The following is a 27,775-nucleotide window of genomic DNA, read 5'->3' on the forward strand; positions in this document are numbered from 1 at the left end:
ATATTGCGATTTCACTTGAACCTACTCAGAATAACAGCACAGAGACCTTGTAATTTAGACAAAAGCAAACATTTATTAATCTGTCTGCAGTGTACTGACACAGTCAACATAATCTAGAATATTTTGAAACAGGCTTCACATTGTGTGTATCGTACAAGACACCCGACTAATATTTGTAACATTTATAGATACAATACCATACCAACACTTCTATCAAAATCTGCATATCACAGCCAAAACAGCCCTCAGAAAATGAGGACATACATGTACTGTCTTTATATTCTGATCATACAATACAAAAAGCTGTCTTAGCACTGTTAAAACTCTATGAACAACTTTTCATTAGAAGAGGCCCATCAACCAACGCTAAATGATATGACTGCAAAATGTTCCCAGAGGAGGCTTTCAAGTTGTTGCCTCTTAATGTGGCTCCAACTGCGGTGAAAACCATTCATGATTTATTAGAGTCACTTCCTGTCTTTTTCAGAGTTTTATGTTTACATGAATGTGTCTGTGACGTACTGCTAATTCACTGGAGCGCCATTTTGTACATCCATGAGTCCCAAACATCCACATTGTGTTGTAATTTGTCTAGAAGATTTGGTTTTCTGCCAAATTTGATATTTTTAGAACATGCATGGAAAACTGACATGGGAAATGTGCATTATGACTGAATCCTAATGAAGTATCCACTTTATGAAATAGTGTTCTTCAGGTAAACACATACTGCAGAAATATTTTGAGTAAGTATTTTACTGTGATAACTTAATCGCAGAATGAAGTCATATGTACACATCCTTGATATAAAAACGCAAACTTTAGGTTCAGTTTATTTTGAAAATCATTTAAAAAAATTTAATCAATACAAATTTAGTGTCACCATCAAGGCATATGTAAGTCATTACGTGTACTCTCATCTGTTTCCAGTGCAATGGAAGATGTCAATAAACCTGATGTCAAAAATGAGGGGGGGCTACCATGTTGACTAACAGATGTCTTAAACACACGTATGTGATATTCAAGGTCTCTTATGTTTGGCTTCAGCTGAGGCAACTGGCATAGAAGCTCTATCTCTGGACACCAGCCAGTGCTAAACACACTTGCTCCCTGTTCTGCTCCTCCTCCTTCACTTTGGCGAGCAGTGGCCTTTATTCACATGAGTAGGAGGAGGAATAGTCACATGGGTGGGGGGCTTGGCTGAAGTGGGAGTGGGTAGTGGGGAAGTACCCCTACTCCGCTCCTTCTCCAATGCTGCACAGACTCCAGCGGATTCCAGCGTAGGCCATCTGTGAGGGATGAAGGGACGTGGAGGTGGCAGCTTTTCTCAACAGGAGCAGTTCCCACAGCCCTTAACACTGTTAAGGATCTCCTCCTGCAATTTCTCCTCTCCTCCTCCTTCTGGGACAGGCGCTCAGCCGGAGGCTCTGACGAGCTCTTTTTGTTGTTGAGGATTTTGCTGTTCTGGGTGTTCCACAGGTCTGAGTACAAGCTGTCTGGGATGCTGAGGAGGGTGTGGTGGTCACCTCGTTCTACCACTTTACCCTGGCAGAGAGAAAAAAAGAGCAGGGAATCAAGAAAAAAAGAAACATATGAAACATAGACTTGCCAAAAAAATATAGCTGCAGCACACATGGAATGAAAACCAAGAGGCCATGAGCACAGAGTCCTATAGTTAGCATCTCATCATGACCAAACAACACTAACCACACTCTCTGCAGAGAGTCAGCTCCCCCCTAGAATCCCTGCCGCCTCCCCAACAACTGTTGCAATTCCTCTTGCAAAGACAGACTCGCAGACACACACACACACACACACACACACACAGCCCTCCCACACAGCCAAATACAAATGAAGTCACCCCCTTCCCCCACCTCCCATGAGCATGCAGAGGTGTTGGCATCATCTTTAGTGTACCCAAGATGAGCACGTGACTGCTTCTGCTCGTTATTTTAATGAGCACCCCAGGCAGTCCTCTGCTGGTGACACCAGCAAACGCCATGGCGACATCACACGCAAACATGCCTCCTCACCACGACCCTCTGATCCCTGCCATCTGACTCTGGGAACACGGAACGACACATGCTCACTCGCCACAGTTCAAAGAAACCTCTCATTTTATCCTATCTGACTCTAGCACTGGTTGAAAATGTCACTTCATCTGTGATCCATTTCATATTAGCTCTTACTTTGCAGATAATAACTGACTTCGCTCTGTGTCTTTTTGTGTTTTAAGCCCAACCCATTACATACTGCAGCATTTTTCTCTTTCGCTTGGATTCTCTGATGCACAATGACAATGGAGCAAAAACGATTCTCCATATTTATTTTTAAAAACATTCCCCATGTCTCGAAGGCACCTTCAGCCTGACTTAAACACATCAGGCCAAAAACTGTATAGATAAATCATTTGGATGCCGATCTCCGTGGAGTCCTGGATGAGGCCTCATCAGTGTCTGGGAAGCTGGCCCATACATTATTAGTCACCGAGACAAACAAGACACGCCATCTGACCAAAACAGCCAGTCGAGTCTGACTGCTTTAATGAGCCCTTATGGACAAAATAATACATTCAATTCTACCAACAGTGTCTTGTTGTTGTTGAAGTTAATGAGAGAAGCTAAACAAAGCATGTTTTCATCACGTACGTTGGAGAAAGGTAACTCAGAATAAATGAGTGGCAAAAGCAGAGGCCACTTGCTAAATTCATGTTGCTGGCAGACACAGTGCACTGAAGGTCACGCAAAGTGCAGGTCATCATCCTTCCTTCAATGCAAAACCATCTAATTGGACTGGCAATTAACACGGTGCGTGTTTATACTCAGAAAACTCTGAACCGTATTATTTGCTTTTTATGAACCTGACATTACAACTGGAAATGTTAACCAGGGAAGGTACGAGATCAAGTAAAAAAATAAGTGGATGAGTTCTTACCTCGTTGAGCACTATAATCTCGTCCGCATCTACGATTGTAGAAAGCCTGTGGGCGATGAACACTGTTGTCCTGTCCTTCACCATCCCCTTCATTGAACTCAGGATGTTCTGGAAGTACACAAACACCACAAAGAACCTAATCACTCACTGTTAAGATTTAAAAGGAGTATCTCCTAATCAAAAGAAAATTGTTTCCGGGGTTTCCAAAAAAAGTTTGAGCGCATGAATGACAGGATATATATGAAATGTAAACTTTGATTTGAAAGAGAAGCCGAGTCAACAGAATGTTGCTCAGCAACATCCAGCTTCATATGCTTTTCTTTCCAATGTTTACATATGATAATTAAAAAAAAAAAAAAAAAACATTGTGATAAGAAGCAACAGAAAATCTCAATTAACAGCCAGATACTGCCCCACTCTTTTTTCTGAAGTTCAGAGACGGCATGCTGAACTTTCTCATTAAATGTAACATTTACAAAGACTGTGGGGTTTAAGCTGAGCTGGAGATTAAGTAGGAGAAAACAGTGGCAGGTGGCAAGGGAGAACATGGGGGTGGTGTGTGTTTGTGTGTGCGCGCTTGTGTAGGGGGTGTGTGTGTATGTCACAGCAGGTATGTGACGCAGGACTGAGCTGATTTATTGTGTACCTACAGCAGGTGACTGAGTGGGTGTTTATTCTGCTAAATGTGTATGCAGCCACGGCGAGGTGTCAACCTGTATGTGCAGCAGAGAATGGGCATTCGTGGGTATGTTACGTATGCATGCCTGTCTCTGTCAGTGTGTATGTGTTCACACGCTGTCAGACCCACCTCTTCTGTGATCGAGTCGAGGGAGGATGTTGCTTCGTCATACAGGAGGATCGGTGGATTCTTAAGTATTGCGCGGGCGATGGCGACCGTTGCTTCTCCCCTCCTGCAACAAACCAACAGATATCATCAATAAAAGCAAACCAGGCAAAAGCCAAAATGTTTGAACCATGTGAGGATACAGCAGGCCGTTCTCTGGCCCTTCTCATCAGATAATTACCTCAAACGGAGGGCCAACGCTCAGACAATGCCAATGCTACAGGCTTCAGCCTGGTAAAACAGACTTTCATTTAATTGAGAAGGAAAATCAGCAGGACGCAAAGATTTCTCCCACTGTGTCTAACTCTGCCTTTATTACATATGAGCTGTGTGTGGCCTCTTGAAAGCAAGCAGCGTTCAGCAGATATAAATATTGCTGGCAGCGGAGAACAGCCATGAAGGAAGTTAGGAGCCTCACAGCCCAGACTGCCCCCCCCCCCCCCCCGCAAACTCGCTGGCAGCTGTCACGTACAGCAGCAGTGAAATTAATGAGAACTTAGTCATGTCTTTATTTTGTCCGTTCTCTCACTCACTCAGTCACTCCACATAAAGAAATCTGTGCTGCCAGTAATTGCATCTTGAATGTTGAGTGAAAGCACTCTCTCTCTCTCTCTCACACACACACACACACACACACACACACACAGTGTGTTTACGTGGGCCAAATGAGTTGCAGAGTGATGCTACGGGCCAAATACTACACAGTCTTATGCGATCACTGCAGATCAAATAAGAAAACATTAAACAAGTTCATCCAGCACGTAAAAGAGGACAACTAAAAAATAATTGTGCAGCTACAGATCAAGTCTCAAATGAATCTCATAAGTTCAAATTTAATAATGAACTTAAGCTTCATTATCACCTCATCTTACAAGAGAACATCTCATAATGAAAGTCTTAAAAGTAATATTCAACTGTCATAGTCACACAGACTTTTTTATATAATCTACAGCTGTGCAAACTTCTCAAAGCAACACAACATGCGACATGCCAATTATCATCCTAATATATGTTCTTGGCAGCAGAGACAGAGATAGATTATAATCTCTCTCTCTATCTATCTCGATAGATATAGATCTATCCATCTATACACACACACACACACACACACACACACACACACACGTTTTTGCTTGCTATTCCATCCAGGGAAATACACAAAACACACAGCTCTTTCACTTGCTTCTGCAGGAGACAATATTTAAACAGCAGCCATAATAGTGCAGCAAACCTGACAGCTTGAGGCCCCGCTCCCCAACCTGGGTGTCATAGCCATGGGGCATCCTGAGGATAGCATCATGGATGCCTGCTAGACGCGCCACTTGGTACACCTCCTCTGGTGTAGCGTTGATGTTGCCGTACTGCAGGTTGTAGAAGATGGTGTTGTGGAACAGAACGGCATCCTGACAACAACACAGTTAGAGGGAAAAAAATGAGGCTTCAGAGAATATTTTTATTGCTGCAGCAACAGAAAAACAGGACTGCAGATACAAAAACAAGGGTAGGAGGGAGAAAGAGAAAGAACGCAAATTACAAAAATACTGTTCATGTACCATCTGTTCAGATGAGCCTCTGAGCTCACTGCAGTGAAAACTCATCTTATTTCTAATGCTGTAAATTCATAATGTTACATTGTTCTATGCTGCCCCCTTGTTGTATTTCGTTATCAATAATATATTACATTTCCAATAAAAAAGTCATGTCTAGACATGTACATTTCATTTGTGGTGAATAAATGAAGAAACAAAAATATATATGTGATTTTTGTGTATTTTATTTTGTTGGTGTGCCTCAGACCTGAGGTACAACGCCCAAAGACTTCCTCAGGCTGTCAAGGCTGACGTCTCGGATATTCTGCCCCGCTACGTAGATGTTCCCCCGCTGGGGCTCATAGAAGCGGAACAACAGCCGCACAATGGTGCTCTTCCTGCAACCAGACGTGGAACCAATCGTCAGCGTCATTCTGTCTGTGGGCTGCACCCCCACAGTCTACTGATGATATCTGACAAGACTGTCTGCACATACAAATGAGATAAAACACACCTGGCTAAAAAGTTTGACAGTCTGTGAACTTCTATGAAAGGTGACCTACCCTGACCCGCTGCCACCTACTATCGCCACCTTCTTCCCAGCAGGCACTTCGAAGGACACTCCGTTTAAGACTTTCTGGCCCTCTAGGTATTCAAAATAGACGTCCTCAAAGCGGATGGTGGCCTCCTGCGGTGCGATGGTTAATGGCGACGCGAGATCCCTCTCCTAGAGAAAACCATCAGAGGGTTGAGACAAACGAAACAAGAAACGGTTGAGGAGATGGATACAGAACAGCCACTGGCAGACATGATGCAACGTTACTCCAACACCTCGTGAAAAGGGATAATGCTGGAGCACAGAGCCAGCATGGACTACATACAGACATTCATAGGAAATTCGAGAGGTTGTTTCAAAAGCGTCTGAATCTTCACACGCTGCATGGTGACTGAAGGATCAATAGGCGTGAAAATTTTCGGTACATAGTGAGCTGAGCCATAGTGCTGAGATGCAGCCAAGGTCAGCAGTGAATAAAGCGCTGTCCTTACCCTGAGAGTAAAAACCTGTTCTGCTCCGTTTCTATACTACCTAATAGCAACATAATCACCCACAATACACCTCAGCCAATTTACACAAATAACTCACAGTCCATTAGTATAAACAGATGATAATTTCACACAACCCCCCACCCCCTCCCCAGTATGGAATAAAAGCCAAAATCATTTATTTTTTATTTTGTGGAGCAGTTTCAAGTAAAGGGGAGTTTTAAATATTTACATCTACATAATAGGCCAATGTGTTGTATGTTTAAAAAAAAAAAAAAATCAGTAGACAGTAATGGCCTGCTGGGCAGTGCCATTCCACAGGGAATCACAATGGAGAGGAGTGTTACTGATGAGTGAAAAATAACTAGACAGATTAATTTCTCCTACTGTAATTATAGGCCAGAGCCGGGAATGGCATTCATATTGTTAGGCAGCAGGAGCACATTTGCACTTAAAAATGTGCTCTTCTGACGCAAGATGGGCTGTTGAGTCATGCAAAAAAAAGAAAAAGAAAAAAGAAGATAAATGCAATCAAAGGTCTGAAATGTCTCAAAAATTATTGACAGCTCTGACACTGATAAGGACTTATATGTTAAATATGAACTGTTATAGCAATTTTTAATGGTTGAGTTAAAGAACAGGATGATAGGATTTTGACTGTGTTTTTTAAGGTGAATTTACAAATAGATAATTCAACATTAATAACACCATGTAGTAAGGGTACTAGAACTGAAATGATTAGTTGACTAATTAATTAGTCCATTAGAATGTAAAGATTTGATGTTTTTCTTTATCACATGTGATAGTAAATCAAATATCTTTTTGGACTGCTGCTGTACTGGATTTATGTCAACTTGTACTGTGGGAAATGATCATTTCCACATTTTATAGGTAGACTGATCAATACTGGAAATCATCGTTAGTTGCAGGAATGCTTCAAGGGAATATAGCACTGTAGGCATGAGTCCACAGAGAAAAGGTGATTTTAGTTTACAAAAATGTCAATGAAACAGAGGGAAAAATGAACAGGAAGTTCAAGAACAGCTTTAAAGAGAACCCCTCCTTCCACAACCTAACCGCACTCATTCACTCACTGACCTTACGATACACAATAGTGAAAACTAACTGAATAAATCACCTAAAAATTTCCATTCAGAGTTCTGGTGCAATTTGTCATAATATCCCAATACAGCTCATGCTAATGCAACAAGCCATGTCATGCTCACCAAGAGGCCATAGATGAGGACTCACCTGAGTTACATCAAGACTTGTGTCTTGTGTTAAAATCTGGTACCACTTGTGCAATTATACAATTATGTGCTGTTGTTGGAGAAAAGGACTTCACAGGGTTTTTGGGTTTACTTTTGTTTTCAGATTTTATATTTGAACTCTAAATTCACTTTCTAGTGGGTGCAATAGGTTACCTTGATCTTGGTGTCGACGCTGAGCAGGGTGAAAAGAGTGTTCATGTCTATTAGGGCTTGCCTGGTCTCCCTGTACACTGTACCCAGGAAGTTGAGGGGGAGGGAGAGCTGGAAAAGGAGACCGTTCACCATCACCAGGTCTCCGACAGTCATTGTACCTACACGACAGCAACAGAACAACTTACAGAGCTACAGATAATGTAGCTCTATTGTATCATATATATGTGTCTTTGGATATAAGATCTAAAAAAAAAATAAAAAAAACCAACAACAAAACACTCAAACCATTTCTACTTTCAAGTTGTGAAAGCAAAGCTGGTTACAGTCTGATTCCATCTCCACCCACTGTGATTTCATTTTCTGCATCAAGGCTATTTTATTTCCTATTCATGCCACTTTATCATGCTTGCTGTGCTTTGTTCTCATTTAGTTCCTATTATCCAGTTCAGTCAGGGTTTGACTTGTCATTTTCATGTGTCCATTTTGTTTTGAGGTGTTCTTACTTCTAAATGCACAATTTTTCCCCATTGTGCTATAGACACAAATCGTGGGCATGAAGAAGTAAATACAGATCAGGTGATGTATATTGTACCTTTACACCTGGATGCTTTCAAATATTTTCATGGTTTATAGACCTTGACAGAATAATTTTTCAAAATTTGGAATATTCAATCACCTCACACACACACACACACACACACACACACACACACACAACCACTAAAAACTCCCAACTCACTCACCTGCTGCAATGCCCTTGCTGGCCAGCAACATGATGCCAGTGAGGCCGACACTGAAGATGGCACTTTGGCCAAAGTTGAGCAAGGCGAGCGAGGACGTGGTTTTTAAAGAGGATGACTCGTAGGTCTTCAGGTATCCATCGTACCTTTCAGCTTCATACTTCTCATTGTTGAAGTACTGCAGCCGAGATGAGAAGAAAAAAAAAATGAGAGAGCGAGGAGAGAAGGGAGCACAGGGCACAGAGACCGCAAAAGGATTCAAAAAAGCAAAGAAAGTTGAGAGAGAAAGAGGGAGAGACACAAAATATGGTTACGGTTAAAGGTTAAGGAAGCATGGAGAGCAGTGTCAGGCAGATAGACGCTTAAGCGCAGTCTGCCTCAAGGCTGCATTTGTTCTCAGTGACCGCTCTGGGCGTAGTCTGGGTCTCAGTTGGCCTCTAAAGCACTTTTTCATGTCTCTGTATCTTCATCTCCTCCCCACTGATCTTAAAGGATGAGGAAGACGAAAGAACAAAATCCAGATCCTGCATCGCAGAGCAGACTCTGGATCTGAAGCTTTGGCAGAGGATGAGGATTATGGTAATGGAACGGTTCAGAAAATAACCTATAAGTCATCACTTAAACATCACTAGCAAGTTAAACAACAATTAGAGTAGTCATCATTGGCACCGTTGTCAGCCTCTGTATTTACATCTGCAGCAGCTTACACAGACACCTACCAACAGAGCACCGATAGCTCTTAAGTGTTTCACCACACAAGCAGCACTAATTTTGATTAAGACATAGAGCAATCATTTGGAGAAAAAAAAAAGCCTCATGAATCAGCCACAAGCACACATCCTAAATTCAGAACTTAAAACTACAGCATGATCATAACAATGACCCTCCTCAACTCTGCTGCCAATTACCTAATATTGCTGTTTATTTAGTTTGCACTATTGTTTCTCTGCTCTGGTTAAGTGGGCGATTTGCCTCTCTAGCTAACGGCAGTGGTGCTGCGCTGCTAAAGACCTGCCACTGATTTGCATATAGGGAAATGCAGGAAATCAGAGAGAGAGGGAGAAGAAAGTAGCACATGGAGGACAAACAGAAGCAGTGCAAGGCACCGTGTTAAGGTTCTCATCCAGCCCTTTGTGAAAGTGGAACGGATTTCTGAGTGGGCGGAGATCTAATTACATATGCACACTCACAGCTCACAGTGATGCTAAATCCGGCCGCATTGGCACAGATGACACAAAATAACACAGAACAAAACGTTAAGGAAAACAGGACGCAAAATAATACAGCAAAGAAAATAACACGGGGACCAAAATATATATGTGAACAGCCAACAAAGCCCCGAAACTAGATGGGGGATTATGTTTGTATGAGTTCTACGTACAATGAGGTTACCTAGAAAGAGGCTTACAACGATCAAAAGATGAAGATGCATGATAACCACAACACTGGGAAAAGTATAAAGCAAAGTATGAGTGTCTGGTGATCAATGTCTCACTGTTTGCAGCGACTGGAATGAAGATGGTGCAAAAAAAAGGGGCTAATTTTAATCTAAAGGAGAAGAAAAAAACATGAGCAAACTAAAAACCCAGGAAATTATGTTGGTCAGATGTGTTTGTGAATGGGTAAGCATAGACCTGAACAGATTATATGATCAGTTGATCAATTTTCAATATCAATTTTGATAATAGGCAAGTAATTTTCAACCCTTGTCTAATTCCATCCTTTTTTCTCTCTTTTGGGATAGTGAACTGAATATCTTATGGTTTTGGTATGTTGGTCGGACAAAATAAGCAATTGTAAGACTTCACGTTGAGCTTTAGGAATTTGTGGTGACATTTTACGGTCAATTAACGGAGAAAATAATTGCTAGATATATCGATAATCAAATAATCCTTAGTTGTAGCTATATTACTAGCATGATAATTATCAGTATTATCTCAACGTACAACAAAGTATTTACTCAAGAATCACAAATCAAACATTAAAGTCATGCTGAGGTTTCCAGCATTTTACTAGAATACATGCTTTTATATATATATTTAAATTGTGGTAAAAAACTGTCATCTCTAAGAATTTCATCTCAATACAATTACAGAGAGAGAATAATATATAACTGAACAGCTCTCATTGGTTTAGATCAATACCTCAGTTCTAAGGGCTAAGAGATACATTTGCAATCGTTTTATTAGCTATGAAGTTCATCCTTGTTGATGGGTAACAGTTAAATACCCAAACATCAACCTTATTGTCTACTGACTATAACAATAACCATATATAGCATATGACCATTTTAAATTTCACAGAATACTGAATCACCGCATAACTAAAAGGTTCCACTGCATTCCCGACCTGGGTGTGTGGGCTTATGTTGGTGTGACACTGTTCTGTAATAACCGGGGGAATGTGATAACCTTTAAGTAAACCTGTAGCAGAGAATGGCACTGGCTTTCACCCTTTCAGCAGTAAATTCCACTCCTCTCACTCAGAAAGATAAACTTGACTTTAGAGTTTAACTTGTTCTTGTGATGACTTGGAGGATGTGCGTGAAAGTGTGGAGAGTCAGGGAAAGACCGAGAGCGACAGAGACCGAGAGAGACAGAGACAGAGAGAGACAGAGAGAAATTCACATCAATGTGCCTGAACAGAAGAAAAGTCTAGAAAGGAGGAAATAAAAAGAGAAGGACTGTTCGAAAGGCTGAAAGAGTGGTGTATTGTGTGGTTGTGTGGGGGGCTGGATCTCACCTTAACGGTCTCATAGTTAAGGAGGGAGTCGATCGCTGCGTTTCCGGCTTCATTGTCTGCTTTGTTCATTTCTATCCGGAAACGAGTCCTGCGTGCAGAGGCACAATCACGTAAGCACTTTCTGATGCACATATTTCAGCCTATAAGTGAACGTTAAAACTGTCAGCACAGACAGCCACAGAGCTATTTACTGAATATTTTTCAAGAGATAACAATCGTAAGCAATAAAACAACCTGTTAAACTACAGACAGAGACAGGACTAGCACAAAAATCCTCATTGTTACCTCCACTGAGTGAGGAGAATGGTGAAGAGGGTGTATGCTGATAAGGTACCCAAGGCCACTGCTGCAAACTGTCCGCCACACTTGTAATACTGCAAAAGAGAAAAAGCAGAGTCAAAACAAAGGATCTTTTACATGCTGTGACTCAACGGCGTTGTGATAAAAAGTCAAGCAACCACATCAGAACACCAGAGCCCAGCGTTGGCGTCACAGGGCAGTTTTTGAGAACATACTGTTTTTGACCATTCCTCTATGAAATTGAGTGTTACAAATGGAGGGGAAACTACAAGAACTAATCGTGCTAATGCTTTAGCTATTTGGGCAATGGAGTCTGCCCTCATTACAGGGAAGCTGACATTATTGTCCAACGTGGAATAATAGCATGAAGCTATAGACATTCTTTCAGTGGTGGCCAAGGAGGGGGGCATCTGTTCAGGGCATACTCCATGGGAGGACATTAAGCTGCTACAAAGCTTTGAGATTCATCATTGACACTAACGGGCTCTGTGTTACCACCAAAAGTTTATGGGGATTCATATTCCATTTAGAATGTAAATGAGACAATATCCCCGAAGTTAATTTCCGGACAATCTGCTGCGAAGAGTGTCAAGGTGATGGAAGGTCCTGAGCTAGCAAGGACTGAAACAGTAACAGCAACTACAAATACAAGAAAATAGTAATCACTGTTGTTGGTACTATCCTAAGATTGAGGAGTTATGATTACCATCATTAGTATCTGCATGGATGTCACCACAAGACTCACCAAAATAGCACTGACGAGGCCCATCTCGAAGACAGTGGGTCCTAGGTTGAAGACGAGTGCACTGAGTACAAATGAGATGCCCCGTGTGCCGCGGTCAATGGCCTTGGACAGCGCTCCTGTCTGGCGGCTGAGATGGAAACCCAGATCCAGATTATGCAAGTGGAGGAAGACGTTCTTGGCGATGCGTCGGATGGAGCTCTGGGCCACCTTGCCGAACACAGTGTTCCTCAGCTCGTTGAAGAGGGCTGCACAAGCCCGTGACACGCCATCTGGGATAGCAGAGAGAGACGAAGAGTTTAGCACACCTGCTGTGAAAAGCTGGGAGATTCACACAGCGGGGCTCTGCACTATCAAGTCAAAATATATCCTTAATCCAAAACACTGTTAGGTCGCTCTAAAGTGATTTGAGTCAGCAAAACAAGAATCGGACCCTACCTTTCCTGTCTTGTAAGATGTAACATCGTACTGAGACAGATGAGAGTAGACAGCATTGAGGCTTGTCAACTGCTCTAAAGTAAAGGCTTGTATGAGGTGGCGGGACAGGGTTTTCACATCATCGTCGCAAGCACTGCAGTGCTACAGCAGCCGGCTCCCCAAACCTCTGTAATTACAAAGCAGGATGAGGTCTGAAACCTCACTACTACGACAGGCCAGCACACTGCAGGCTGAGGGAAGGGAGGGTATCTACACAAGTGTGCGTGGCAGGCAGCAGGCTACATGTGTGAGCAGAATACCAGAATAGGGGGAGGAGGTTTTAATAAGAGTGTCGTGGAAAGATGTGACTAGGTGTTGTAGATGAACTGGCTTAATTTCACCACTATCTGAGTCTAGACTTTCTCTAGCTGATCTGTATAATCAGTCTTTCTCTAAAGGTATATTTATTGCTGCATTTGTTTTTTTTTGGGGGGGGGGGGGGGGGTGCTACCTGATATACAGCAAAAACCAAAGCAGTTTCAGTTAAAAAAATAAAAATCACCCAGGAAAGGACAATTGTTTGATCCCTTACACTCCTCATGAAATGTTGTATAAGCAGATGGCTAGCATGACTGTCAGAAATTAATATTAGTCTGTGTATAAATGACATGTGGCCTTCATGTGGAGACTTCACCGAGTTGGGTGAATACACGACTTGTCTGCTGAGACCAAAGTCAGGGTAATAATCGCTCTGTCTGCCGGTCTTCATGGGGCTGTAATGTGGCGTTAAATAGGAATGCTCATCTAATGAACAATGTGTCCACATCTGACAAGGTAGGATGAGCACTGTGCAACCTTTTCAGCCAAATTACACCTGTCACCACAGACTCGAAGTACCGGGCCCCGAGTGTCGCAATGAGGGAACAAAAAACGACAAAAAAATAAATCCTTTCTTTAAGAGCATGCCCTTCATTCTTCCTCGTCATCTTAATTCGTCCTGTCTGGAGTCCTGTTCATGTGCTCCAATTATTCAACAGGCAGCATTAGTGTGCAAGACCTAAGTGGGCTCATTATATTAAGTGGCTAGAGGGCTAAATGTACATTGCACCCAAGCTGATCTCACTCAAGGCCGGAGTGACTTGCAGTGGGTGTCGGGTTCACAATATTTATTTATTCTTGCTTTTCATAAGCAACTCAGAGAAAACACACTCTAATCAAGAAAGAACTTCACATTCGCGCTTCATGTCACCCCGACCCCTCTTGCAGGGCCCATTTGGACAAAAAGATGAAATAAGGGCGCCACTCTGGAGCGATGGAGTGAAAAAAATATCACTGGCCTTTGCTTAACACTAAAAGATATCCAAACCACTTTCAAAAGGACATTAGCAATTTCTTCCCCACTGCTCTAGAAATATATCCAGCTCTGTTTGCCTTGGGAGCACACAGGTATCAAACTGAAAAGTCATCAGTGCTCACGAGACACCCGTGTGGATTGTTAAAAGAGAACTCCGACGCAGGACGGAGCACATAATGTAAATAATGTGAGGCAGAGGAAGAGGTTGCAGAGTGGGATTGAAATGAATGTGTTGGGAAAGGTCAGCCTGTAGATAATAGGCAGTCCCACAGTCCCCTCTGATGAGCGCGGCACCTGCCAGTGCAATACAAGTCTGGGACTCACAGCCAATCAGCACGGCCGTTGCCATGGTAGCCACAGTGCTTGGCGCGTCATTCAGGTTCAGCATGTGTCCCGACATCTGGTTAAGCTCGTCCACTGCATACTTAAACATGAAGGGCACCATCACATTGGTGATCTGGGAAGGCAAAGAGGGAGGGAGGAAACATTCAGAGAGGAGGAGAAAACAAGAGAGGGGACAGAGTTGCAAACAGCCTATTAAACCGACATATGCTCAATCTAGTCCAGTGCCATTCTTCTAGTCTTCTAGAGTGCCTCTCTTTTTATATATGTGCACGCCATGTGGTTAGGAAGATGGATTTCAGTTATTGTTAGGCAGTAAATCCAACCAATTCATGTGCATTTGAAGATAACATATGTCTGTATGTATGCATGATGTGTGCGTGTGTGTATTCTTGGCTGGTGAGGTGGCTGGTGCTTCCTGCTAATGGAATTGAAATGGTTATTAGTGCTAATTAAAAGCACAGGGACAGCTGTGTGACTCAGGCTAGGCGGTCCGCTGTGCATTAGGCCAGCCAGAGAACACAGCAGCACACCGCAGAGCATTTTCATTTGAAACCCATTTCATTTGAACCTCTCAACCCTAACACAGGGGAGGGCTTCTTTTTATTTGGTCTTTCTTCCTTTACTCCTGTCAAATTCTGCATGATGCATAATTTTGATAAAAATAACAATTTTCTAAGAAAAAAACCCCAACTCATGTTGACCCTGTGATGTGAAGTAAAAGGACACAGGATAATGCACCATTTATATTGCAAACGCTACATCTCCAGGGTTCTTGCTGTAAACACTTGAGTATTATGCTTAGATAATAGAAGGCCTTCGAGTCCCCCAAGGAAAAACAATATCTTTGCTACCAAGACAACAGAACGTGACACAAAAATAGCCCGGGCCTATTATTACAGGGTCAAAATGAGTCCTCAATTTTACCACTAATACATGATAAGGTTGGACGTGCTCTTTTAATCCATTAACGGCCAACTGGAGGTTAAATCAACAACATATCAACCTGTAACTGGCAATATGGCATCTCATTTTAGAGATACTGTCTAACATGGTGAAGAACAGGCTTCAGGTTATAAAGAATTAGCTTAAGCTTATACATAGTATGACACACGAACTTGCACACAGACACAGAAGGCTTTATTTGAGGCCAGCAAAAACAAGCGCTTCTATATAATCAGTTATTTGAAATGAAAATGTCACCGATATTGTGGAGTGCATAGGTGTGATGCGCTGTAACCACACAATTATTCATTTGATTTAAAAATTGCCTCCACACTGCTGGGGGTTTCAGTTCAAACAGACAAACTGGAGAAATCGAGGCTAACTCCAGCCAAGCAGGAAAATAGGAGGAGAAGATTGGATTGCACGTGTGTGTCCACACAGCCGTGCTGAGCAGCAGCAATGCATGCTTATTTAGGAGCTGTGAATTTGTGATTGTTTTCCAGGGTGTAAATTAGAAACCATCAACAAAAGGAAGACGAAATACATCATGCACTGATTGATGCTTGCAATTAATTATTTAAAAAGTGGGATATGGTTAGTTTTACACAGGATCTTACACAGTATAAAATTCTGCTACACTGTACTGTCTAGTCTAACACTTAAACAACGACGTCATTATCAAAATGATCAACCTTTTAAAGATCAACAAGCTGACGTAAGCAGTTTGTAAAGCCACTAGCCACAAGCCATTAGTTGATCCTCAAAGACTCAACTGCCGGCGCAGCAGTTCAGAAACCATCATGTGTGAGCAATGACAACAAACTAAATGAAATGTTCAACCTTGCTGGTTCCTCTTTAACTAGAAACACTGGCTACTGTTGTCCATTGCTTTTGTCGCTAGAAGCAGAATCTTCAGACCTTTTCCGAGCAGTGATTACAAATCCCAACCTACCAGAATAAATTGTCATTTGACATAGCAAGACTTATTTTCCATAGTCATTTGGGAAGGTAAGTGTTTAAATTGTTTACGATTAGAAATAACAGACATAGAATAACATTGCATAGAATAACATAGAAATAACACGTAAACTTTTAAGCAAATATTGGAAGACCAGATGCCCGATGTATGTCCTGGTGTGGTTAGTGGATGCCTTAAATGTACAATCCAGGATTAATTTTCGAACAACATCCACTGTGAGAGAGATTTGTGTTACCCATCACTTTGGTAAAACTGCTGTGTTTTTAGTATATTGCTGATATATGATGTATGGATAGTTTATAAGTTGTGCAGCCATATGTTCATGTTTGGGTTGAGTTATATTTGTAATTTTAGCAACAACGCATAGTGCAGTAGAGACAGACCAGCACCAATGGCAACATGGAGCCACGTGATTAGCTATTAAAGGCAGATCACTTTTTTTGCTCTGTAATTGGTAAGTGAGTTGTTATTAGTGTAGCTAAGTTTGTGTTAATGTGCACACAATGTGCATGTGATCATGCCACCTATGCCAATTCTACCTCAGCCTTTGTTACATGGAAAATAATGTAACTCTTATTTTGTTCTATACACTGGCCTCAACATACAGTCTCTGTAAATAATGTTAGTGGTGACATTGATAGTCAAATGCCTATCTTTTGCATTCAGAGTAATGTAAATTCTATGTACATAGATACACAGTGGCCTGTCTTCATTGTGTAATTATACTCATGCACCAATCTATCAGCTGGGAACTGGAATAGGCCGGTTTTCAGCTTAATTGGCCATGACAGGTGACCGAGATTACTGTAGTTGGTGAGTAAACACTAAAGTAAGGGGAGAATTAAGTAGAATTAAAATGGTGAGATTAGAAATAACATCAGCTACTAGAAATTGGCAGTCTTTCAACTAAAATATAAAGTTCTGTTAGATTTTATTCACACAAAAGCTCTGTCTAGTAGCCTAACCTGGAGCACTTTTAAATTTGTCTGGGTGTCTGGGTGAGAGAAGGTCCTGTCACCTGCTGCAGTTTGGGGAAAATTAAAGTTATTTAATAGTCAGTGTTTTATAATGGACATACAGTTGAATGGATCCCAGTCAGAAAAGCCAATGGTAATGGGGATCCTGATGAAGAGAAATTTACACTAAAGAAAAGTTACAAAAATGTTTGTGTATGCTGTCAGCTTAAATCGGAATGGGCAGGTCAGACCTTCAACAAAAATTAATAGGAATCGGCCAGGACAAATGCTATCGGTGCTTCTCTACTGTTAATGTACATTCTTTTTTATTTGCTTTTATTTTTGAACTATATCCAACTTAACAATAACAACAACTCTCAGCTGTTGGACCACATGACCAGGCTTTTTTTTCTCCATATATAAATCCAGTCTTCCAACAGCTGTGCCAAACCACAATGACAAATAATAAAACCAGCCATGATGTTTGCAGATCCTAGTAGTGCACTCTTATGGTGTGAAACAGGTTTTATATAAACAGGAAACTTGTTATGCCTACTCAAACGTTTTAAACAGTGGCAGTGTTTCTTCATTCCATACACTTGCTTCAGAGATGGTATGAACTCCTCATCAAGTTTCTTTATTGAATATTACTCGTCCGTTTTCTCACCATAAATACATGTAGGCAGCAGTCTGATCCCATAATCTGAACAGTCAGGTGCAGAAGTCCTTTGTGACCGTCACTCACTTGTTGTGCAAACGACAGGGGCTATAACCGAGCTAACAATGGATGGCACTTAGGCCGAAATAGATTTTGTTATTGTGGTTACTTAAATGTAATTTATGGTGCTGTTAGATTGCTGCTAGTGTGACCTGTAAATAACGGTGTGTGCTTCCCTTTTTCTGGCCTTGTTGTAGCTGTTTTAATTAGGGCCCGAGCACGACCGTGCGAGGTCCCTATTGAATCTGCTCGGATTATTATTATTTATTTTTTTTTTCTGCGAATTGAGCTAGGCCCAAATGACATTGGCCTTAAAAGTAGGCCCAAATGACATGGCCTAAACATACTCGAAAACTCACCAAAATTTGCAAACATGTCAGAACCGGTGAAAAATTTCGTATTCTACAAGTTTCGCACATGGGCGTGGCAAAATGACTCGCTAGCGCCACCTTGAAAATTGGAAATGATTAGCCCCTCGTTCACGTTCAACCTACATGTACGAAATTTTCTGGGGACATGTATCGTATCAAGACGCACAAAAAAGCCTCAAGAACCCATAGCCTAAAGTCAACAGGAAGTCGGCCATTTTGAATTTTATGGCCATTTTTGGATGATTTACACACTTCGTACTTTAACGAACTCCTCCTAGGGATTTAGTCCGACCGACCTCAAATTTGTGCTGTGCCTTCTAAAGGCATTGAAGATGAAAAGTTGTGCTATTTGCAAGTTTTCGTCAATGGGCGTGTCCGTGGCGTCGAAAGATCAGCTCGCCATGACACGGAAGTTGTCGTAACTTCAGTGTACATGCTCACATCTGGACCAAACTGTACATGTAGGATGAGAGTCCCGCCCTGAACACATGTACATGCTCACATTCACAGACAGTCATAGCGCCACCTGCTGGCAACAGGAAGTGACTTTTAACGAAGCAGCCCCCGCCGCACGTTTCACCTACGTGCACGAATTTTCTGTGGTACGTGTATCTTGTCCAGACGCACAAAAAAGCCTCTTGGAGCCATAGCCTAAAATCAAGAGGAAGTCGGCCATTTTGAATTTTACGTCAAATTTTGGATGATTTACACACTTCGTACTTTAACGAACTCCTCCTAGGGATTTAGTCCGACCGACCTCAAATTTGTGCTGTGCCTTCTAAAGGCATTGAAGATGAAAAGTTGTGCTATTTGCAAGTTTTCGTCAATGGGCGTGTCCGTGGCGTGGCGTCAAAGATCAGCTCTTCGCCATGACACGGAAGTTGTCGTAACTTCAGTGTACATGCTCACATCTGGACCAAACTGTACATGTAGGATGAGAGTCCCGCCCTGAACACATGTACATGCTGACATTCACAGACAGTCATAGCGCCACCTGCTGGCAACAGGAAGTGACTTTTAACGAAGCAGCCCCCGCCGCACTTTTTACCTACGTGCACGAATTTTCTGTGGTACGTGTATCTTGTCCAGATGCACAAAAAAGCCTCTTGGAGCGATGCCCTAAAACCAACAGGAAGTCGGCCATTTTGAATTTTACGTCAAATTTTGGATGATTTACACACTTCGTACTTTAACGAACTCCTCCTAGGGATTTAGTCCGACCGACTTCAAATTTGTGCTGTGCCTTCTAAAGGCATTGAATATGAAAAGTTGTGCTATTTGCGAGTTTTCGTCAATGGGTGTGTCCGTGGCGTGGCGTCAGAGATCAAGTCTTCGCCATGACACAGGAAGTTGTTGTAACTTCAGTGTACATGCTCACATCTGAACCAAACTTTTCGTGCTTGATAACTCTCCCACCCCGCTATGGAGGACCGATCCTGACACAGTCAGAAATAAATACAGAAATAAATAAATGCTCAATAAATAAATAAGCATCCAATTAAATACACAAAAAAATTAAGTAAATAAATAAATGTAGGTAGTAATTAAATTATACAAGGAGACATAAATGTATATATTTTAATTAGTGCCTTTACTTATTCACCTTTGTTATAATTACCTTATTTGTTTATTCAACTTTATTTATTACTAATTTTTTTAATGTATTTATTTATGTGTGTGTTTTAATATTTTTGTCTGTTTTATTCTTCCTTTGTATTTATTTACCTTATTTATTTTCACCCATGGTATTTATTTCTGCCTGTCTTAAATTTTTGTATGCATTTCTGCCTCATTATGCAAATGAGGAGGGGCTGTGTCTCAAGGGGTCATCTTCTCTGCTATTGGTGGACCAGTCAGACAGGAGAGCTCCTACTCTGCCTGCAGACATAAACGATCTTGCCCCTCACACAGTCAGATGGCTTCCTTCAGTGCGCTGAGGTGTTTAACAACTCTGAAGACAATACTACCAGCAATGTCTTCCTTCTCTTTTCACGTAGAAGCACCGACAGACAGTGCTTTCAGTTTGCTGCATGCATGGACACAGAACTGCAGTATAGGGAGAAGCACACGGTCAGCTGGCTGCAGCTAAATCTGGAGTGCACTCGTATTCAATTCTGTATGGTAAATTCAGTTTTAACGGAGCAGAGCGAGCTGACAGGCAGAGTTAGAGACTTTTTCTGTCTGTTTCTCTCTTTACAAAGACGCATGTTGCAGTCAGAGTCTTCTCTGAGATGCGAGCACGACATACAACACAATTTATCAAATTACACAACGGATATACAGTATGAAAATAAGATTGATTGGATTATACTCACAGGAAGTATAAAACCTCTTACATGGGTCTATTAAAAGTAAAGTAACACAAAAATGTCAGGGAAATTACTTTACTTAGATTTAAGTACTGCAGTTGTACATTTGAAATACCTTCCTACCTTTCTGATAGGAAGCCTTCTTGAGGTGGTATAAAACATTTCTTCTTATATTCTGATTTGAGTTGTGGACAACTATGACCACATGAATTAAAAAAACATTTCACTGCCCAAGTCAGCTATAACACAAGTCTTGATCATCAGACTACATGCTGTACAGTATTTGTGGACAGATTTTGTCCCAGGATTTCTTATGCATTTCTTCTTCTTCGTTGCATGATTTAGAATAATAAGGTGAGAAATGGGTCTATTCTGAGTTCATCCTGCACTGCAGCAGCTAATAAAGTCCATTTAATCCCCAAAACGCTTTTCTTTTAGGCAGGCTGGAGCAGAAAACAACTCACCTTTCTCAAGTTGTACAGTAATGTCACATGTGTATGAAGGTGGATCAAACAAGCTAATCTTAAATGTCAAAGTAGAGAGGAGCCTAGTAGGCCTATTTATTTTCATTCATTACACAATATGAATAAGCTATGCAGACAGTTGTAAAGAAAGAACATCTTTTTCTTCTGTTCTCTACTTGTTATAGTTACACAGTATTAGGGGTGTGGGCTGTATTAAAAGTATCCACTGTTCTCCCATGCTCTAACACACAGTAACGATGAAATGTGTGCTGTTCTCACATTCTTCCTCTGTATGTACACATAAACAACAAGGCAGGGAAATATAAAAGGAATTTATTTTATTGTTTGGGTACATTATTGTTCAGTGTACATGTTCACATCTGAAACAAACTTTACGTGCTTGATAACTCTCCCACCCCGCAGACATCTACACGTCAATACCGATTTATATTCATAGCGGCAAGTGCTATGTAGCTCCACATAGGGGACACAGGAAGTGACATATAGCACATTCATGCGGCGTCGGAAACGCGTAGGAAATTCACAGCCGCACCGGCAGAACTCCAGAATATGCAACTCGGCCGGCTCACGCGCGGACGCGCTTACAAGTGCGAGGGCCCGCCCAACGCTGCTTGCAGCTTTAATTTTTAATATTCTTGATTAAACAGTATTTTAATATTAGAATGTTCTTTTCAACCTTTCAACTTGAAGTTGTATCTGAAAGAAACCGGTCCTAATGTAATCAGGGAGGACATTAGCTATTGTTAGAAAGTTTAACTTTTGGTTGGAAGAAATCAACAAAGCAGAAAGCAGTTAAGGCTCAGTCTCACCAAGGACAAATATTAAACAGTGACTGGAGCCTCTTGCTCAATATTTAGTGGCTGAACTTTGAATAAAAATATCTTCAGTTTGGGGTATGCATAAATAACACTACTTGGCGCCAATCAAATTAGCTTAATATGACAAAAAATAACAAAAAAGTAAAAAAAGAAAAGAACACCACTTTAATACCCATGACAGTGCCGTAAACTTACCTTGGCTCCAGCGAGTAGACCCAGAGAGATGGCAACACGAGCCCGCAGGTCAGGTCTATTCTGCGGCCACACATAAGACAGCATGGCAGACAGGATCTGGGCTGAATTCACCTCCTTCAGCTGTGGAGAACAAAACAAAAGCTAAGCCTCCTCTTAGATCACAGTACATTTAGTTTGATAAACAAGTCTGCCCTGAATGATGGTTACTGGTCAAATGGGTAATACAGTGCTATTATAACTACAATGTTAACTTTCTAACCTACCTCATGTTTGACAATATTGGCAACTAACTAACTATCAAAATAAGCTAAAGATGGCTCTGGGCAGACACATGGAACATCAAATGTCAATGGGGGTCCCTTGAGAGATCTGAGAGCAGCAATGACAGCAGAGTCTCCAGGTGGACTTCAGGATCCAGTCTGACACTACAAGTCCCAGGAGACACCTGGGCTGTCATCCGCGCTGAGTTTGAGATCGCACTGGTGCCAACATGGCTGTTTACCCACACTCCACCACACACCTGCCACAGCTACAGGCCAAAGAATATGCAGTAATTCCTCTAATCCACTCAATATGGTGGCAGTGTTGTACAGCAGCGATGGCAGCACCTCGAAGCATATTACAGTGAAATCGTGCCCAACACCTGCCTTTAATTAAATACAATCAAGCAATATGTGACACTGCGGAGAGAGGATTAGCATTAACAGTTGAATGCTCTACTAAGGTCCTTGTACCATATGTGGAGGAGACCAGTTAATGTATATTAATAAAAGTTGGTTAGCCTAACTTTATTACAGTTCTTTTTGTTATATCTACAATTAATTCAAGTCTGACTCAGCTTAAACTCTTTCACACTGTAAAGACTGAGTAAAGACTGTTACGTTAATATACTAAACATTTCTATTGTAAAAAGTTTATTTAGTTAACAAATAGACTTAAATGTTTTGGTACAACCCATGTATCTTTGGCATGTAAAATGCTGCATACATTGATCATGTGAAGACAAAGCAATCCCCACTATAGAGCTTAAAAGGTTAACTTTGGTATTTTTCAATGTGGACCTTATTCTCCCATGTTTGTGTCTATATGACTAACTGGGACAACATTTTTTGAAATTGGTCCAGTATTGAGCAACCACACTGCAGTCAGAGGCAGTGAAACAGGGCTGCAAAATAAGTACGTCCACTAAAGTGTCTGTTTTTGCCATTGACAGGTTCAGATTGTTGTTATAGTCAGTAAGATTTTCCCCACCATTATAAGACTTGGGGCACAACGCCTACATTTTTTCACAGCACCTAAGCCAAATATACAGAAAAGAACAATGCTGAGACACGTATTTGTGCATACGTGCGCACACACAGAGCGAACCAGGTGAAGTGAAGATAATGTGTTACTTGAGGCTAATAGGTGTTTTTTCTGATGACTGTATAATTCCAGCCAGAAAGTTTCAAAGAATAGGTCAAAACACTCCACAGTGTGGGAACATTTTGGGTTTAAGCTGAATGAGAGGACATCCCATTAATGTGAACGAGCCGGTATGTCGACTTGTTTATAAATAGTGGCAACAAAAAGCAGCAATACAGCTACCTGTGCTTAATGTTTAATTTTAATTTAATGCAATTATCAAGAGCCGTAGAGTCTATTTTCCTTTTTGTTCTGTGGTTTTCTTTTATTTATGATTTATTTATTTAGGATATTTTAATTTTTTCCCCTATTCCCATTCCAATGTCTGAATATTCTTCTGAATAAAAAGCTCTTTGAATTATCATTATGTGAGTGGCATAAAATAGTCTTAAAATGACAATAATATATTTTATTGCAATTATTTCTATCTTATTTATCTTACTAAAAGTAGTTATCATGACAGGCGTAACATTGAGCCTTAAAAACAGCTGCACAAAAAGTTTCAGTGACCAAAGACTAAAGGAAGGTACTGCACTTACCACATTTTTTGGATCTGAAGTTAATCTTCCTCCTGCATTTCCGTGCCAACATGTTTTTTTGTCTGTAATCTGCAAATGCTGCAGAAACAACATAACTTGTTGTTATTCTATGTTTGATTTTGACAACAGACACTGATTCTCGATAATGTCACAAATATACTTACTTTTGCTGCCTCCAAAATCCGGCGACTGTTTTCGGTCCTGCTTGTACTCCATGTAGCTGTTCGTAGGTGTGGAGGGCAACTCAGCTGAAACATAAACAACTTATTTGACTGATGTTTCTAATTTCTGCTGATTCACTTTTATGAATATTTTAATATTAAGAAACACCGACACCCAATAAGAAACGAAGGAAAGAAAAAAAGGTAAAATGAACTGCAAAACATATTTAACTCCAACCATGGTGCAAAGTTAGTGCCGGCCTCATGCTGGTAAAATTACTTCTCTCACCAGCCAAAAAAAACAATGTTAATTTTGCACCCAATACAAAAAACAAAACACTAAACCTTTTCTTCTCAGTGTGCTTTCACAAAAATGCTCATAGTTGAAGGCCAGAGCTTAAAGGTTGTGCAAGGGTCTGGGACATACTAAACAAATATATGGTAAGAGGAGAAGCTTATGTAAGTGGTGGGATAGCTGTTATTTTCACCATGTATATTTCTCACTAATATAATTTACTTTAACTGAAATAATACAAGGTGAGAACATTTCAGAGCTTGTGACATGTTGTTTCTTTGACATTGCCTTTTATGACACTTCATTTAGGCCTACTATGCCTATTTGAAAACAGAAGCTATATTGTGGGTGGTTTACGGCATACTGAGCTTAAACTTACCCTGTGTTGCACCTACATGTATACCAACACTCCTACAAAAATACATATCTTTACCAGTGATATGAGTGGATTATTTTATCTCCTTGATGACACTATATCAGTGCAGCCCATCCTCTTGTCTATGATGACCTAACACATTACATAAATAAATAATGTAAACTATACATTTGAGTATAAAAGTATAATTTGTTATGAGACAGGAATTATACATATTTACATATAACAATGTGTTTCAAATTACTTCATTCATTAATTGTAAATGTGTGGTTTGCTTGTGAACTGAGCTTAAAACTCAAACTGGACTAAAATTCAGGGTTCTTGCACCATTTTAAAAGTCAAATTTAACGCTTTTTAAGACCTCAAGAAATATAAATTTAAGACCTCAAATTTTGAAACAATTTCTTTGATAGAAAACAGACTCGCGTTTGATCTCTTAATGAACGACGCAATGCCATATTGCCACTGTGATCCGATCAGCAAAACGACCTCTGGATGTGGTCAGGGACACCATGACCACATGGATGCAAATGTGTTGTCTATCCACATACAACAACTACTTGGGTGGAAATATGTACCGCTCACAGTCTTCTGCAAATAAAATCCAAAAGTCTGACAGCGCAGACAGGTGCCTGAACAGTGTTCATTCAGTGTTGTGCATAAACATGCTCAAACATTGTAAATTATTGATCTTGCTGATGTTTTTGGTGAACCTATCGTGTCCGTTTGTGAATGTGAACTAGGGGGCAATATAACAATAATGTTAATTATTGTGACACAATCTTCCTCAGTAACAATATACAAATGTTCAATAAATATTTGATTTAAATCATTTGAATCACAAACAAATTAGCACTTTCTTTTCTATTAAGATATTTATTTTGTTGAGGAAAAGGGACTAAAAAAAGATTTGACTTAATTTTTCTCATGCATATTTGTTGTTTTGAATGTTCTACCTCAGCTCTGTGAAGTGATACACTGTTTGATACCAGGCTGCTTTTTGGCATCAAGTGTTTGTCATGTTCTGACTATAAAGAAACGTTTAAAAGCACAATTAACCATCTGGTTTCTTCAGGAGCAAAAATCAAGCTTTAAACTTATAATAATAAAAATAATGATTTTACTATTTTTGTCCATATCGCCCCGCCCATACTCATACACTGCTGTGTTAAACTCAATATAAACTACTAAATAACAGAAAAGAGTAACTTACACATTATAACGGAAAGGTAGCAAGAAAACGATGTCGGACCGAACTTAAGTTTCACTTTCACTTTCCGGCCGATTTAATACACAAGCGCACCGCTAAAGAGAGGTAAATAATCCATGGAGGAAAACAAATCACGGTGAAAGACACACTTTAGAAAGTTATTTTAACCTGTAGTTATAGATAATTTTTTGGACCGGCGCAAATGAGAGGAGGACGTGATGTAGGCTACAGTTGTTTGAACTAGACAGAACGATAAGAACAATCCTCCTCCAACCACTTTAACTTGTGTCTCCCAATCTTGCAGCCACGACTGACGATAATATGACGTCTGCAGCTAACGTAAATCAACGAAAATCATACAAATTTAAGGAGCCGCGGGAACCCTGAAATTGATAACCGTTTGTTGGGCTAGCTTTTTTTCTCTAGACAAAATACACTCAGTTGCCAGTTTACCAGGTACACCTAGCTAAAACTAATGTCATGACTTCATTGATAAAAGTAGGGAGGACAAAATATTTGTAACACTATAACCAAAAACAATTTAACGTCCACCCCCCCAAAACAACTGTTACAGCATTTAAAATTACCATATATTTAAATCAACACCACCAAATCAATCAGTTTCAACAAAAGCTGAACATTATAACCCTCTTAAGGTAGGATGTATGTCAGGGCTGCTTCATTAGACTAACTTATTATTACATCAGTTTTAGCAAGATGTAACGTTACACAGAATAATGCTCATTTATATATCTGTAACGTTGTTCTTCCATTCCATATTTATTATATTTCTACATTTATTTATGACAACTGTATGTTTGTCTACGTGTAGCACCTGATCACCACAGCAAATTCCTCGTATGTGTAAAACACTACTTGGAAATAAAGCTCCTTCTGATTCTGATAAACTGGCAGCTGTTTAAGAGTAGAGTCAAATAATCAGTAACAAACTGGTAACACGTGATCACAGTCACATCAGCAGTTAAATGTCCTGGGTGGGACAAACAGTCTTATCTAACATTTACTGTCAGTCGGCACTTTTAACACGTGACTGAGACCACTGGCATGCTAACGTACAGCGATAAAAAGTGACTTATTATTTAGTTGACAGTGGGACTATAATCCGTTCACTTAGCATACACGGTCAAATCTAAGGGAATGATTTAGCTAATGAATATTAAGTTAGCCATGTAACGTTAGCTAGCTGTCGTTGCTAAGTTACACGGCTGGTTGACTAACATTATACTTACATGACATCGACCTCTGTTGCAAACAAACGAGAAACACCGCACAAATAATTTCACGTAACTTCTCTGAAAGTTAGTTAGAAACACTTTCCATCTCTGCCCTTGCGCGGTGACAGTCACACCAAAAACACAGTGTCCTCTCCAGCCTGCCGACCCCTCACGCACTCACCTGATAATTACTTTGGCGTTTTTGGTAAGTCCCATTTTCAAAGCGACTCTTATTCCAGATGTGATATGAGCTGGTCTGTCGGAGCAGAAGCGCTAATTTTCGCCTTTGGAAGTGTAAGCCGCATTTCAGCGGTACCAACATCGGCGCCATGTTGACGAAGGAGGAAGGCGGTTAGTCAACACGCCGGGG

At 40.7% G+C, this 27,775-nt stretch overlaps 1 protein-coding gene across 1 annotated transcript; it reads right to left on the reverse strand.

Annotated features, from left to right (window-relative positions):
* Positions 1–1,176: 1,176 nt before the first annotated feature.
* On the reverse strand, positions 1,177–27,736 carry abcb7 (ATP-binding cassette, sub-family B (MDR/TAP), member 7). The gene is given in 18 exon segments (XM_038700237.1): positions 1,177–1,383; positions 1,386–1,542; positions 2,932–3,039; positions 3,740–3,825; positions 3,828–3,842; positions 5,007–5,178; positions 5,573–5,702; positions 5,868–6,031; positions 7,773–7,930; positions 8,516–8,690; positions 11,255–11,342; positions 11,540–11,628; positions 12,300–12,568; positions 14,392–14,524; positions 22,186–22,305; positions 24,129–24,206; positions 24,293–24,376; positions 27,587–27,736. Coding segments are annotated over 18 exon segments (2,235 nt in total). The 3' UTR covers positions 1,177–1,324.
* Between the last annotated feature and the right edge of the window lie 39 nt (positions 27,737–27,775).

Source organism: Micropterus salmoides, unplaced genomic scaffold, assembly GCF_014851395.1.
Source record: "Micropterus salmoides isolate LMB-PRFRI ecotype aquatic unplaced genomic scaffold, ASM1485139v1 Ms_hic_scaffold_5, whole genome shotgun sequence".
In the NCBI taxonomy this organism is placed as follows: domain Eukaryota; kingdom Metazoa; phylum Chordata; class Actinopteri; order Centrarchiformes; family Centrarchidae; genus Micropterus; species Micropterus salmoides.